At 39.8% G+C, this 15,731-nt stretch overlaps 1 protein-coding gene across 1 annotated transcript; it reads right to left on the bottom strand.

The window, feature by feature from the left end:
* Nucleotides 1-1,613: 1,613 nt before the first annotated feature.
* Nucleotides 1,614-12,171, bottom strand: LOC134616293 (myosin-7-like). The gene is made up of 37 exons (XM_063461043.1): nucleotides 11,971-12,171; nucleotides 11,723-11,866; nucleotides 11,480-11,636; nucleotides 11,358-11,385; nucleotides 11,161-11,272; nucleotides 10,901-10,993; nucleotides 10,615-10,678; nucleotides 10,413-10,511; nucleotides 10,225-10,328; nucleotides 9,993-10,131; nucleotides 9,798-9,916; nucleotides 9,564-9,713; nucleotides 9,299-9,469; nucleotides 8,906-9,215; nucleotides 8,708-8,784; nucleotides 8,363-8,568; nucleotides 8,096-8,219; nucleotides 7,824-7,960; nucleotides 6,557-6,812; nucleotides 6,210-6,452; nucleotides 5,935-6,111; nucleotides 5,704-5,849; nucleotides 5,528-5,618; nucleotides 5,045-5,434; nucleotides 4,817-4,943; nucleotides 4,622-4,740; nucleotides 4,345-4,541; nucleotides 4,082-4,265; nucleotides 3,842-4,007; nucleotides 3,633-3,757; nucleotides 3,217-3,525; nucleotides 2,923-3,126; nucleotides 2,537-2,833; nucleotides 2,307-2,411; nucleotides 2,126-2,221; nucleotides 1,901-2,035; nucleotides 1,614-1,634 (listed from the first exon to the last, which is right to left on the bottom strand). Exons 1-37 carry the CDS (start codon nucleotides 12,169-12,171, stop codon nucleotides 1,614-1,616), a joined length of 5,823 nt encoding a protein of 1,940 aa, XP_063317113.1.
* Nucleotides 12,172-15,731: the final 3,560 nt, after the last annotated feature.

The raw sequence follows: 15,731 nt of genomic DNA, 5'->3' as shown, positions 1-15,731 counted from the left end.
TCTGTCAAGTCTGCTTGTATCCTGTGCTCCAAATGGCCCTCCCCAGTCTGGCTCCAAAAAGAGAGTGCTTGTTAAAAGAAAGAATGGGCGCTACTACTGATGTGAAGGTTAGTAGTTTTCACTTTTATAGTTTAGTATGTTAGCCTGTAGTCATATCAAAATGGAAAGAAATAGTCAGAAATAAATGGTTGTGTCTCTGGATAATGTCCAATTTTCTATACCCGAAAGAAGTAGTGAGAAGATGGCTTTTATTTATGCAAAAAGAGTAGTCTGTGAGCTTGTTTTGTTAATTATCTATTGTGGGTGCATGTGGAGTAGAAATGTCTCACTGTAGTTCACTTATCAAGCACTGTGTCATTTACAGTTCTGTACATAAGCATATTGTTCTTAGGAGCTTCCTAGAGTAATAATAATAATAATAGTTCAAGACTACATTCATAAAATTCTTCTGCATTTTCTAGTTGGTAGTGTCATTTAAGTAAGTGTTATACAAAAAAATGTGGATTTCTTTTCTTATTTGAATCAATCAACCTGAATTCTGCAGTCCTCTCTTCACATGTCACTAATTATTCTTTTAAAGTCTTCTTCAATGCCATTGTCACCTATTTTGATCTCATTTAAATCCAGAAAACCCAAAAAACATTTAAAAAAAATGTTAGATGTCATGCTACAGGGAAATATAAAACATATAAAATGCCTGAAAATCCAAAGAAAATGACAAAGCAAACTCTTCTTATCATGTAACATGTGAGTAAGTTTCATTACTTTCACATGACTTTTTCCAACTGCCTTCTTTATCAAACTATAAGAAATGGATCTGTGAGCGCCATCTGGTGGTCATTTGATGTTTAACTGACTTCTGATGAATGAGGTATAAAAGCTGCTTAGTAATAACACCGTTGTCTACCTTACAAAATAAAGCGCCTTGAGGCGACTGTTGATGTGATTTGGCCCTATATAAATAAATTGAATTGAATTAATAATAGTCTCAATGGGAAAGACTTTGTCATTGATAAGCTACACATAGTTTTCTGCCACACATTTTTATTTCTAAAAGCTCAAAGAAATTGATTTAGTGACCATGGTTTCAAATTTTGTATTCTCTACTATATTGAATACCAAAATGCTTTTTTATTGTAATGTATTAGTTTTTGTGATTTTGTCTGAAATCACAGTAAGTACAACTGACTTTGTTATCCGAATTTACCAGTTTGTTCCCTTCTTTCATTGGAAAGAAGTGTGAGAGGGAAAACTACATATTACTATATCTATAGGGAAATTCAGTCAAATTACTGATACATTCCTTATAATGCAATTCTTTAATACCAGTAATAGACATTTAAAACATAACACTTTTACTTTATCTTTGTTGCTATCCTTTTAATTAATTTTATCTTATTTTTCTACTAGTTTGGTTCGAATTTTATATTTATTTGTTTTGTAAAATCAAGTTTGGTTCTCACCAGTATAAACAGCAAACGCTTTTATCAATGAAACTCACAACACTGTTTGAGATGCTCATTAACTTTATTCTACTAAACAAAAACACATGCATAGGGAGACTTCATTGCAGGACAAGAGGTGTCTCAGAAATGATCATTTCAAGGTGAACTTCATTCTTCATCAAGTCCTTTCTGAACCAAGAAAGAGGGGAAAAAGAGGATCATTAGTGAGCCTTTTTTATTTGAAAAGAAGAGTTGGATTGTAAATGAAGTGAAAACAGTCAGTGCTCACTCTACAGTGATTCTGCAGTAAGACTACAATGCATGCTTTCGCTTTTATTTTTGTCAATGATACTTGAAATAAAAAGCTAGAATTTATGTTGGTGATCTGTCAGCAGGATGCTAAGAGTTCTACTATTCCGGACTAACACTTTTTTTAAACATGTACAAATACAAACCTTTGATCCCACATCACGGCTTTTGGCGCGTAGCTTGTTGACCTGAGACTCGGCAATGTCAGCTCGCTCCTCAGCTTCATCGAGCTCATGTTGAAGTTTGCGGAACTTGGTAAGATTATTGTTGGCCTGTTCCTCCTGTAGAGTAGAAACACAATATTGTTTGTAAAGAAAATATTCAGTCAGTGGTCAGATGTAAGGGCGGTATTTAAAATCTGTATAACTTACAGCTTCCTCTGCAGCCTTCTTGTAGGACTTGACCTTTAGCTGCAGCTTGTCCACCAAATCTTGAAGACGTGCTAGATTTTTGCGATCTTCTTCGGTCTAATTAGTACAAATTTTTACATAGTTTTGTTTCTGAGTATAATTTCCATTAGACAAGCTAACTTTGGTTCAGAATCAAAGTTACCTGATAAGTAAGCTCCTTGATACGCCTTTCATACTTTCTTACTCCCTTCACAGCATCACTGGCCTTTTTCTGCTCATTTTCCACCTCATTTTCAAGTTCCTTGACCTATAAAATTCAGATCCCACAACAAAATTCAGATAACATCACTTAAATTTAGACCAGCTATTTATTTGATATATAGATGCTGTAGTCAAAGAGATTATAGGGAGAGACTGAAGTATTATACCCACCCTGGCCTCGAGCTTCTGAATCTGCTTCTTGCCTCCCTTCATGGCGATCTGCTCAGCTTCATCCAGGCGGTGCTGCAGGTCTTTGATGGTTTGCTCCATGTTCTTCTTCATCCGCTCCAGATGAGCGCTGGTGTCCTGCTCTTTCTTCAGCTCCTCTGCCATCATGGCAGCATCAGTGATGGCCTTCTTGGCCTTCTCCTCTGCATTCCTGCATTCCTGAGCTGCATCTTCGACTTCTGTCTGAAGCTGGGATGTGTCAGCTTCTAACTTCTTCTTCTGATTTATCAAACTTGTGTTCTGTTTTGAAAAAATACACATTTATCAGTGTGACAATCGCTTACACAATTGAGCAGAAATGTGTCGCAAAGACAACCTTTATATCTTACCTGTGAGTGCAGTAGCTGCACTCTCTCACTGACATCCAGCAGCTCTTGCTCTGCAAGTTTGCGGCTTCTCTCCGTTTGCTCCAGAGCTGCTCTCAGCTCCTCCAGTTCAGCCTGAAGAAGGTTGTTGCGTCGCTCAACAATGGCAATGTTTTCCTTCATATCGTCACTGGCTCGCAGAGAGTCGTCCAGCTGAAGTTGAGTATCCTTGAAGATAAAAACCCAAAACTTTAACTGATGTTTCACTTTGGTTTTGATTTTTGTTTCAAAGAAGTAGAACTGCTCGTTTATTCAGACCTTCAGATGGGCATGGACAGCCTTAAGTTGTTTCTGGGCCTCAGCTGCCTGCCTGTTAGCCTGGCTTAGCTGGATCTCCATCTCATTGAGGTCTCCCTCCATCTTCTTTTTCAGACGCAGAGCCTCGTTCCTGCTGCGAGTCTCAGCCTCCAGAGAGCTTTGAAGAGTATCCACAGTTCGCTGGTGGTTTCTTTTCGATTGCTCCATTTCTTCATCTTTCTCAGCTAGCTTGCGCTCAATGTCAGCCTTTACTTGGTTAAACTCAAGTTGGGCTCTGAGAATCTTCCCTTCCTCATGCTCCAGTGTGGCCTGTCACAAATAGAAATTAGACACAATGACTACATAACTTGTAATTAATTAATACTCACAACCTAAAATCTTTCAAATTTGAAAAAGGCCACTATGCAGCAGCTTACCTCTGCTTCCTCCAGAGCTGTCTGTATCTCAGACTTCTCTTGTTCCAACTGCTTTCGAATCTTCTCGAGCTCATGAATATTCTTTCCACCTTCGCTAATTTGTTCAGTGAGGTCAGATATTTCCTCTGAGGGCATATTGTAAAAAAGATAAATGCAGTTATACTGTGAACAAACTGTTCATGTATGATTTTAATGGGTAATTAAGTCACCTTGTAAGTTCTTGTTCTCTCTCTTCATGGTCTCCAAATGTTCAAGAGATTCTTCATAGGAGTTCTTCAGTTTGAAGAGCTCAGTGCTCAGAGACCTGGCATCTTTCTGAGAGCTCTCCAGCTCTGTTTGAGACTCCTCGTACTTCTGTTTCCACTCTGCCAAGACCTACAAGAAAGTTTTCATTTTAGACAAAAGATTGACCTTCCGCTTCAGTGAAATAATAAGCGCCAGATGAAAACCTTGTCAAAGTTTCTTTGTTTCTTGTCCAGAGCAGCAGCAGCAGCATTAGACCTCTCTACATCCACCATGAGATCTTCAATCTCATTCTGCAGCCTGTGTTTGGTTTTCTCCAGAGAGGAACATTTAGCATTCACTGCTTCAACAGCCTCCTCAGCCTCCTGCAGACGCTGAGCCAGCTTTTTTCTAGGTTATGAAAATATGTATTTGTGGTTAAACGCTCTTTACCTTTGCTGAGTTAGTGGACTTAGTGTATTTGGCTTACTTGGCCTCTTCTAGTTCTTCAGTCCTCTGGATGGCATCAGTTTCATACTTGGTTCTCCACTGAGCCACCTCAGAGTTAGCCTTGGACATGCTACGTTGCAGTTCAGCTTTAGCCTCCTGCTCCTCCTCATACTGCTCCCTGAGCAGGTCACAGTCATGGCGAGCAGACTGCACTGCATGGGCTAATGCATTCTTGGCCTAAAAGAAAGTGTATCTTTATGCACTGGGTGTACCAATGGTCTCTACCTAATGAGGTTACACTGATGATTATTTGCTACCTTGACTTCTTCCTCCAGCTGTCTTTTCAGGTCTTCAATTTGCTGAGTGTACGACTGTTTTCCTCTCGTGAGTTGAGACACCAGAGAATCCTTTTCCTCAAGCTGCCTCAAAAGTTCACCTTATTTAAACATAAGATTAAATTCAGTACCGCACACTGGCACAACTAAAATATTCTGTTCAAATCTAATGCATACCATTCTCAGTTTGAAGCTTTGCTTTCTGCATGGTGAAGTCATTGATGACACGCTGTCCCTCTTCTGATTTTGTTTTATATTCATTCATCTGGTCTTCCAGAGACCTGCACATTTTCTCCAAGTTGTTCTGTGAACAAAAAGCAGTAGATGGCCAATCATGTACACAATTATAAAATTAATGTTTGATTTGGCAATGAGAACAAACCCTAATACCTGAAAGTAACTTACCTTTGCCTTGACAATTTGTTCCATATTGGAGACCACATCATCCAGCTCCAGTCTGAGCTCACTCTTCTCCTTCTCCAGTTTCTGCTTGACTCTCTGCAGGTTGTCAATCTGCTCTCCCAGCTCAGCAACACTGTCGGCTTGTTTCTTCCTGAGTGTGGCAGTAGTGGCTTCATGGTGCAGAGTGGCCTCTTCGAGGTCTCTGCGCAGTTTCTGGAACTCGGCCTCCCTCTTCTTGTTCATCTCAATCTGGGCAGCTGTGGCTCCTCCAGCCTCCTCCAACCTCTCACTGATCTCCTCCAGCTCTCTGGCCAGGTCAGCTCTCTGCTTCTCCACTTTGGCTCGAGCAGCTCTCTCTGCTTCGAGCTCTTCCTCCAGCTCCTCAATACGAGCCTAGACCAAAATCAAGGCACACCATGCCATGAAATTTTCTTGCTCTAAGTTACTTTTCAACACTTTTCACACTTTGTTCTATTCTTTTATCACCTGCAACTCCTTCAGTTTTTTCTGGAGCTGGGCACTCATTATTTGTTCATCTTCTATTTTACCGTTCAGTTGACTAATCTCAAAATCTTTCCTGTGGATGGAAAAAATATATTTTGCTCGTACAAAATAATTTTGTTATGAAAAACTGTGTTAGAAGTTCAGTTCTTAATTCTTACTTTTTCAGCCTCTCTTCGAGCTGCTGCTTATCATTTTCCAGGTCCATGATACTTTCTTGAGCTAACTTGAGGTCTCCTTCAAGCTTCCTCTTTGCTCGCTCAAGGTCCATACGGACTTTCTTTTCTTGTTCTAAAGACCCCTCAAGCTGTGGGGAAAAAAGTAAATATATATAAAATGTAAATATGTAAATAAGTATTATTATTTAAAAGTCTAATTTTTTAAGTTCTTACATCATCCACTTGCTGCTCCAGCTTAGTCTTGGCCTTAGTCAGAGAGTTGACTTTGTCTTCCTCACTCTGCAGGTCATCCAGAGTTTGCTGATGAGCTTCCTGTAAAGCTTTCTTTTCCTTGGTCAGCTTGGCAATAATCTCATCCTGAGCAGCCATCTCTTCAACAAGGTTCTTGACCTGTTGCAAGTAAATGATGGTATTACAAATTCTGTGCACAGTTTAGAAACATGTCTCTTTTTCATACCCTTGTTTTCAGAAACAGAAATATCAAGTACTTTGTTCTCAGTGGCATGCTTCTCCTTCTCCACTTTAGCTAGAGTTAACTCTAAGTCGTCGATGTCTTTCTTCAGCTCGGAGCACTCGTCCTCCAGCTTCCTCTTCTTAGCAGTCAGTTCTGCATTCATCTCCTCCTCATCCTCCAGCCTCTCTGTCAGCTCTTTGATTTTGGCCTCCAGCTGAATTTTGCTCTTGATCAGCCCCTCACATCTTTCTTCAGCATCGCATAGATTGTCTTGCTCCTGAAGACAAAAAGTATGACATACACATTAAGCCGACAAACACACACAATACATGTGATGTTGATATTTGTTGTCATACTGTAAGAAACAATCCTTTAACATACAGCCTGAACTTGGAGCTGCAGGTCATTCTTTTCTTGGAGAAGAGTGACCATTTTCTCTTCGAGTTCTTTCCTGCGGGCTTCTGATTTTGCATAAGCCTCTTTCAGTTTGGCAAACTCTTCCTTCATGTTGGCCATCTCTTTCTCAGTCTCTGCTGACTTCAGCAGAGGTTTGATCTTGAAGAACATCTTCATCCAGGGCCAATTTTTGACCCCCATGAAGGCACGGATGTTCCACTGGATCACAAGAAGAGCATCCCTGCAGACATTTGACTTGTAAAAAATTCTGTAGTACTCCAGACTCTGCTTATTTAATGTCAATGAATCGTTTTTTCAGTCTTCAGTTTGTGAATGTGAAAGTATCCATTATATCTAAATAAACCTGAAAATATTAATTGTCAGAGTAAATTGTTAAATGTTGCCATTGTTGTACTTAAATTTGTAAACCTTGCCTTAAACTGCATGTTTAGATATTCTTTTGTTCTCCTCCCCGGCCTGCTGAATGGTGGGGAAGCTGTAATGTTTAACCACAGGCACATTCCATGGTAGATTCTGGTTTCCTTATCTTGTGAAGTATGTTCACTTCCGGCCATTTAGGGGCTCGCCTATGCTTGTATATGGTGAACCATTAAAGTTAGGCCATATACGGGTGTGGGGAGATGGCCTTTGGATAACTAGGAAATGTGGTTAAACAGTTGTAAGCATATATTGTGTGGCAGGAAGTCATGTATACACACACACACAGTGTTGAGTGTTCAGTGTTCAGCGCCAAGAGCCTGGTTCCGACCAGCCTTCCCTTGCTATCAAGTAAAAACCGGTTAAGTTGTTGTCTTGCTTTCTTCATGGTTCATGGGTGATGAGTCTCTGAACTAGCGGGCCTGCTGAAGTGCAGACCCAACATTAATGAATAAATAAATTACGTTCTTTATTTAATTTGTGCCCTTTATGAATATGTTTTCAGTGTTCCAAGGAAAATACAATAGCTTGCTAGGATAGTGTAAGGTATTGAGAATATAATACAGTGTCAGAGGACTTTTACACCAAACTCATTTGGTTCAAACATTTGGACTTCGCCTGATTCTAAAAGTAATGTTGTGAAACCTCCTCAAACTAAAGACCATAGCACACAACCTATCAGTGTTTTTGACTTTCAGTTAATGAAAGGAAGATGAATACTACCTTTAGTAAAATGTTTTGTCATTTTTTTTATATTCCATTTTCCTGTAACCTTTGAATTGATTTGAAATCGGAGTTTTATTGTACCAAATACCTGCGTTCAACAATCTTCTGAAATTCAATTCTTGCCAGAACACCTCGGGATCTTGCTTGGATCCTCGTGATGATTAGAGCTAAACGGTCATCTCGCATCTCCTCCAGCAGTCCAAGCAACCCAGCTTTGAAGAATACCTAAGATCAAGAAACCCATGTTGAAGGCACTTTTGTGTGTGTGTTAGAATTACTCTTGACCACTTTATTATCATCATGGACATGATAACACCAAGAATAACAGCATATGCCAAAATTTGTTCTATCAGTACTGACCTTGGTGTGACCCAGTTTGTACTGGTTGTGGTCTATATCCAAAGAGCCCAAAAGCTTCTCTGAAGCCTTTTTGTTATCAATGAACTGTCCTTCAGGAATAGCACTTGGGTTTAAAATGCGATACCTGGAAAAAAAAAGTGAGCATTTCAACTTTATTTTATATTACATAAAATGTCAAACCACAAAAACACAGCAGGATGGATAGCTAAGAAATTTGATGTTGCTTTATCTTTATATTTTCCAACTATCAATGTATCTAACAGACACCTCTGCTTGAAATCTCCATAGAGGATCCTGTTGGGGAAACCCTTTCTGCAGATCCTGATGCCTTCCAGCACACCGTTGCAGCGCAGCTGGTGCATCACCAGAGGGTTCTCCATGGCCCCTGGAGTCTTGGTCTCGTTGGGGATGATGCAGCGTACAAAGTGAGGGTGAGTCGACCTCAAGTTGGTCATCAGCTTGTTCAGGTTCTCCTGATAGCACATCATAGAGAAAAGAATTGCCATTGTCCTTCAAAATACATTACAATTCAAAATGACTTTTAATATCCTAAATTCAGGAATAATGTTTCTATTAACCAATTTATAATATGTAAAATTATACTGATATTACCCTGTGCAAAGCTGATACAGTTTGGAAGGAAGAACCTTTCTTCTTGCTTCCACCTTTGCCCTTCCCACCAGATTCAGCTGTAAGATACAGTTGTTGTTTGTGGGAAAGTGGGCAGGGGAGGGTTGGGCCAGTAGCTTATTACATGATGCTTTAATAATCACTTGTAAACTAAGATGCTACTAATTTTTTAAAACCTACCTGAGTCAGCTCCTGCATAATTTGCAAAGAGAGCTGCAAGCAGTTTGACGGTAGACTTTTGGTACAATGCCACAACAGTCTCATTCAGAGGATCCTTGTTCTTCACCAACCAGTTGTTGATATTATAATCAACAGTCCCAGCGTAGTGCATCAGGGCAAAATGAGCCTCTGGTTTTCCTTTGACAACTCTGGGCTTCTGGAAGTTGCTGGATTTTCCCAGGTGGTTGTCATAGAGCTTAGCTTTAAAGGTGGCATCACTGGCTTTGGGGAACATGCACTCCTCTTCAAGGATGGACATGATACCCATGGGCTAAAGGACAGAAAGTATAAGTGTTTGTTAAGGACTATATTTGTATTAGTTTTAGCTGAACATGTAATTGTACAGTGTTTCACCTTTTCAATCAGGTCGATACAGGCCTGCAGATCCATGCCAAAGTCAATGAAAGTCCATTCGATGCCCTCTTTCTTGTACTCTTCCTGCTCCAGTACAAACATGTGGTGGTTGAAAAACTGTTGCAGTTTTTCGTTGGTGAAGTTGATGCACAGCTGCTCAAAGGTGTTGAACTGAAGAGAGACGGACAACAGTATGTTCATGATTTAAATTGTATTTTACATCCAGGACTACCATATAAGAAGAATTTAATGTTTCCAAACTCACATCAAAGATCTCAAATCCAGCAATGTCAAGCACACCAATAAAATACTGGCGAGGCTGTTTGGTGTCCAGGGACTGGTTGATTCTCATTACCATCCACAGAAACATCTTCTCATATACTGCCTTTGACAGCGCACCAATAGCATAGTTCACCTAACAAGGAAATGCATAAAAGTACACCTTGATCAAGTTTAGGGAATTATTTTGGAATTCTCCAAAAGTTTCATATTATCTCACCTGGGCGACATTTTGTCCCTTGGTGACCCACTCGTTTCCTACTTTGACTCTTGGGTGACAGAGACCTTTGATGAGGTCAGCAGAGTTCAGGCCCATCAGATAAGCTGCTTTGTCAGCATCTGTGGCAAAATAGCAGTTTTGATTTAAAGTCATCAGTGCCCACAGAGATCGTGTCTGACTGTAGTCTTCTCTCACCTTCAGTACCATCGGCCTCTGCCTGCTCTTCTCTCTGCTTCTGTTTAAACTTCATGTTGCCATAGTGCATGATTGCACCAGTAAGCTTGTAAATACTGTTCTTCTCTTCTTGAGTGAAGCCCAGAACATCAAAGGCTTCCTGACAAAAATCAAAAAATTAATTTTGCTATTTTCTTTTTTGCTTTTGAATTTTCGACTAAAATTGCTGCAGTGCATCTAAGATTCTACTCACATCAGTGGCCATCAGCTCTTCAGAATCATTGATAGAGGCTACTGTTGTCTCTCCTTGGGAGATGAAGGCGTAGTCATAAGGGTTGTTGGTGATGAGCAGCATCTCTAAGGAGATAGAAAAATATAAAATTACAAAATGTCTAGCTGTTTTCCATATGGTGATAGTTCTTAAGGTTAATGACTGTGTACCCAGAAGTTCAGGCTTTATCTGAGACAGGATCTGGTAGAAAATGTGGTAGTCCCTCTCAGCTTTGAGCTGGAAGGTCACGCGAGACTTTTCTAGAAGGTCTGTAAGAGAAATCAATTATTTGTAACTTATCTGGTATACAGATAAGTTGCATGTAATAGTTAAGTCTACCTTCAAATGTTCCACATAAACACAGTTACTTACAAGTTTCAATGTCAGCAGAGGCCAGCTTTCCTCGGTTGTCAAAGTGAATACGGATGAATTTCCCCTGTTAGGTGGAAAAAAGCTGATTTTAGTTTTGTTTATTCTGTTCCACTTAGGTATTGTCATTTATCATCATATAGCCATGCACAGGGTTGGTGTGACAAAGGAGAATGCTAGGGATAGAGTGAAGTTGAGGCAGATATTTCACTGTGGTGACCCCTAAAGGGAGTAGCTAGAAGAAGAAGATGAAGATGATAAAGGGAAAGAAGAATCTAAAGACACTCACAAATCTGGAAGAGTTGTCATTCCTGATGGTCTTGGCATTGCCAAAGGCCTCTAGAGCGGGGTTAGCCTGGATAATTTGATCCTCCAGGGTTCCCTGATGTGAAAATCAAAGACAAGATCTAAAGTGCAAAGCTTCCCAAGTGGAATTTTGATTGTGAAAAGCATCTTGAGGCACTTGTTGCTGTGATTTGGTGCTATACACATACCTATGAATTGAATTGAATTGAATTGAATTGAATTGAACTGAAAATGTTTGAAAACCTTCTTTTCTGCAGCTGGATCTTTCTTCCCAGCACTTGGGACAGCTGCAATGCTGGCAAAGTACTGAATGACACGCTTGGTGTTGACAGTCTTTCCAGCTCCAGATTCTCCACTGAGTGGAAAAAAGACATACATTTCAAGACCAAGAAGTATAACTCTTAACTGCTGAAAAGACCCTTGTTGGTAAAGTTACTTACGTGATAAGGATTGACTGGTTTTCTCTGTCTGTCAGCAAGAGAATATCAGAAAATCAGGGGAAAATGCGACAATGTCCAAACAAAATGTCATTCAAGATGAATACTAAAAGGGATATTTGTACCTGCCAGCATGTACTGGTAGGCATTGTCAGAGATGGAGAAGATATGAGGAGGAGCTTCACTCCTCTTCTTTCCTCTGTAGGCAGCGACCACCTCCTGGTTGTAGACTGGCAGCCACTTGTAGGGATTGACAGTCACACAGAACAACCCAGAGTAGGTCTAATAGTTGGTGAAAAGAGGAGAGCAAAGTGTTAAATATGTAGAATTTGTGGGAGGGCAGTTAGTGTGTTGTGCTGTCAGCTCACGTAGATCATCCACGCTGCGTAACGCTCTTTGAGGTTAAACAGCACAGCTGGTTCATGGAGGAAGGTGAACATCGCCATGTCTTCAATTTTATCAAACTTAGGCGGGTTCTGAGGATGCACATCGCACTCCTTCACTGTGGCGGTCTGCAAATGGAAATCAAACAGTTTACAGCCATGTTAACCAAAACAGAACCAAAGTCCTTTGTAGACACATGTACACACTTATGCAGAACCTGAACTTTATTCACCTTTCCAAATTCAGTGTCAGCAGTGACTTTGTCGCCATCGCGGCTAGTGATGGTTGCTTTAACGTACTCAACTTCAGGGTCAGGAACGAAGCACTCTTTCTTCATATCAAATGGGCGAGTTTGGGCCTCCAGACGCTCCTTATCTGACTTTCTCAGGTAAGGAGCCGCCGCCCCAAACTCTTTCATGGCAGCATCCCCCATTTTTCAACCTGTTACAAATGTGAACTTTAGTCTCTAACAATGAATGCAAGCTAGAATCATTCATTGACGATTATTAACGGTGTGAACTGCAGTCGTTTAGCCATCAGTTACCAGGTAAAGTGTGAAGAGATGCAGGAATAAGCTACAACATCAAAACAGAAGAACAGCAATCATGTCATTACAATGCAGTGTTCTGCTGCAAAATCTTGTATTATGACATTCATGTGAGTGTCACACGTACCACTCTCATAACTGTTGTTGCAGACCAAGAATGCCACCCACCCACCCACTCATGACAATACAGGCTTTCCCCAGCATCCACAAGCACTTTAACTTTAGGTGTTGATGCATCCTTCAAACACCCAAGATTAGAATCTGATGGAGCAGTCACAGGATGCTCTGACACAATCCAGGGAGTCCTCACACCTCTACCCAGGACCCAGAGGATCTACTGATGACGTCACAGCGCCACACACCACACCCCCAGAAGTCTCACGTCCCTCACCATAGTGATTTTAGCAGTGTAGAGACGGCATACACATTAGGCAGTTTTACTGTTGTGGGTGATTGGTGTAAATAGTAATGACACATTTTTTTATTGCTGCAATAGTGTGGTGTCAGTCAAAAACTAATATGTACAGAGGCAAAAGACTTTCAGTCAGTTTTATTTCCATTGCCGAATTACAAAATCTCAGCTTTGCCTCAAGCTGCCGTACAATCTTTACACAATTCAAAACTCATGTTTCAATACTTTGAATTTCAATACAGAATTATGCCATAAAAACTATGATGAGAATAAACACCCACTTACTTAGAGTATTAACAATAAAATTTGCACATTTCTAGTTAAACCACAAAGATGTATGTCCTAACTGAGGGTCATTCCTGTTCAACTCAAACCAAGCACAGCTTTTACCTAGGGTGGGTTGGATTCCAAAAAGAAGAGCAGGATCTGTCAGGACTTGCTGTTTAGACCAGAAGAAAAAGCAAAACAAGAACAATTCCATTACCACTACCACACAGCATCATAATTTATTACCCCACACTAATACGATGTACATGTAAAGTACCTTCTATTCTGAACATTAAATTATATGTAAATGTTTTTGCTTACCTTTGACTCTAAACCTTCAATCAAGTGAAGTGATGAGCCCTGCAGCTGACATCTGCCCTTCGTCCTTTAATAAAGGTTCTTTATCCACCAAATATGGCCTGAATTTTTGGAGAAAGGTTACACATTAAAAAAGCATTCTCCTAATTGGGTAAGTTGTACTGCTGCTATTTGTTGCATTCACCTTGTGACAAGCAGGGCGAGAACAATACAGGACAAAGAAAGGGGAGGGCAAGAGGTGGGGATCAGGGACAGGCTTGATATCAAGTGACTCTTATTTTATTCATTCAATTCGTAACGGGTAACTTTATATATTGTTTGTAATACTGATGAAATTCAGTTTAATACTTCAAGTCATATTTTCAGTCTTAATATTTATATTTGTCTGGGTTTTACTTACTAGAATATTCACTATGTCTGAAGAATCTACAGCCTCCGTTCTATAAAGTCATTAATGTCACATGGTGTTGGTTGTTTGCTTACAGCAGCTGATAATCTTTCCTGATTACAACTTGCATACAAGGCAACGCAACAAAACCAAGAGCAAATCGTCTGTTTAGATTCAGGGGTTATGACAAAAAATAATAATTCATAATTCATTCAAAACCTGGTTACAAACAGTAACTTTGATTTTACTACTTAGCACCGGTCAATTCAATGCCCCTTTTCCAAATTCCAAACAAAGTAGACAAGCAAAATTAATATGACTAATTTGCTCCTAAAATATTGTAGCTCTTGAACAGCTTTGGCCTCATTGCTCATGCTAAGATGTTTAATCAGAAAGGCAAACTTCAGCAAAGGTCAGGCATGTGAAAGGAAGGTGAAAAGCATTTCTGGAGTCACTGCTGCTGAAACAAAGTATAGCAGCTGTTGTCAAGTGAGAGCTAAGGTCAGGGATCACTCACCACTGTTCTGCCCAGTTTGGTCTTCACCCTTTGTCTCACAGTGTCGTCATGGCATTGTTCCCTCTCCTTTGGCCTTGAGGACAAAGATAACCCTGTGAAATTCTTGTCTGGATTTTTTCTCTCTGATTGTGAAGGGCGGCAGTATAGCAGAAGTGCATTCTTTGATGTCACGATGGACGGGGGGTAACAGGTGCACATCACTGAAAATACTCCATATGTTGAAACGTATCTGTTTGATGGTGTTTTCTAAATGTTTGCATTTAAGCACTGGGAAGTTTTAGCTTATTAGGGTTTTTTGCCAAGTATTTTCTGTGCCCACAGTTATTGAACATTAAAATTAGATGAACATTGTCGTGGGGAGAAGCAGAGAATAGATTTTATTTTGATCTCCTTTATGTGACGCAGACAGATCTCCATTATCAGCCCTTAATAAATGAGGGAATTAGAAATTTGGTTTCCTATGGTAAAATGAGAATGACCTTCACTGTGGTGCAGAGCAGTGTTCCAGTGGATCAGAGATTGCTTTCACATTGTTGGACTCATTCTCATTCTCAGCTGTTTAAGCCCCTGTGGAAATCTTCATCTGCTCTTTGGTCCCTTCCTGGCTTCCATCCCTCATCTAGCTGCCTAACCCCTCTAAGGTAAGGTCACTTGTTCTTTCATGGAAAAAATAAATGGTGTCACTTTATGCTGGGGGTGTCTGTCTAATAATCCTAAAGTATTTCTAAACATCAAAGGCCTAGATGTTAAGTAGTTGACACACAGAAGCCTGTAGCACAGAGGTGACGGTATTAAAAGGCTGTCAAGCCCCAAAGAGTCAAAGGAAAGACAAACAAAGCCACAGCTTAGATGGTTGTGTGTGTCTCAAAGTCTGGATAGGAAAGAATAACACGAAGCAATTCACTTATTTTCTTATAATCTCTCCATTAATAGTGAAGACCTTTGAAAGACAGGTGTGTTAGATCAGGGTCAGCTTTCACCTAAACCACTGACAGCACAAGAAGGTGTGCTTCAGTCTCTCCTGTCCTGCTGCAGATGCATAATGAACGGTAAGCCTGTCAAAGATTCAAATAGGAATACATTTGCTGTAAAATGTGCTCTTATTTTCTTAGACATACTCTATTTTCTTTTTTGTGTGTGTTTATATGGTTTATTTCCATCTATATTTGGATTTAATGTGATATATTTTCTCTGAAAGTAGCACAGTGAAACTTGATGATGTCTTTTAAAGAATAATTCTTATTAGTTGTTTTGTTTTACAGCGTTAAAATATCCGTATATCACAGCGAGAGATTGTAAGCAAAGCTGAGATATGTCCAACAGTTGTTTAGTGCATTAGACACGAGGCTTCTTTAACCAATGTTGTTTAATTACAGCCTGGTCTAAATCATCAGGATATTATGTTACAACAATTATACTCAACTAATTACAGTGTTTTTATGTTTGACCAGATTATAATGTGTTACAAAAAACACACACACAGATATAAAGTTAAAAATGCAATTTTTATTCTGTCATAAATATAGTAAATAATGTGTTTGTTT

The sequence above is a fragment of the Pelmatolapia mariae genome, linkage group LG18, assembly GCF_036321145.2.
Source record: "Pelmatolapia mariae isolate MD_Pm_ZW linkage group LG18, Pm_UMD_F_2, whole genome shotgun sequence".
Classification (NCBI taxonomy): Eukaryota; Metazoa; Chordata; class Actinopteri; order Cichliformes; family Cichlidae; genus Pelmatolapia; species Pelmatolapia mariae.
Note: the sequence above shows the minus strand (reverse complement) of the source record. Positions and strands in the feature narration are given on the sequence as shown.

Coding starts and splice junctions, on each gene's coding strand:
- LOC134616293 (XM_063461043.1), bottom strand. CDS start 12,171: ATGGGGGATGCTGCCATGAAAGAGTTTGGGGCGGCGGCTCCTTACCTG. Junction 11,637..11,722: donor ACGCAGCGTGGATGATCTAC/GTGAGCTGACAG, acceptor ACCAACTATTAG/ACCTACTCTGGGTTGTTCTG. Junction 5,850..5,934: donor TGGAGCAGCAAGTGGATGAT/GTAAGAACTTAA, acceptor TTTTCCCCACAG/CTTGAGGGGTCTTTAGAACA.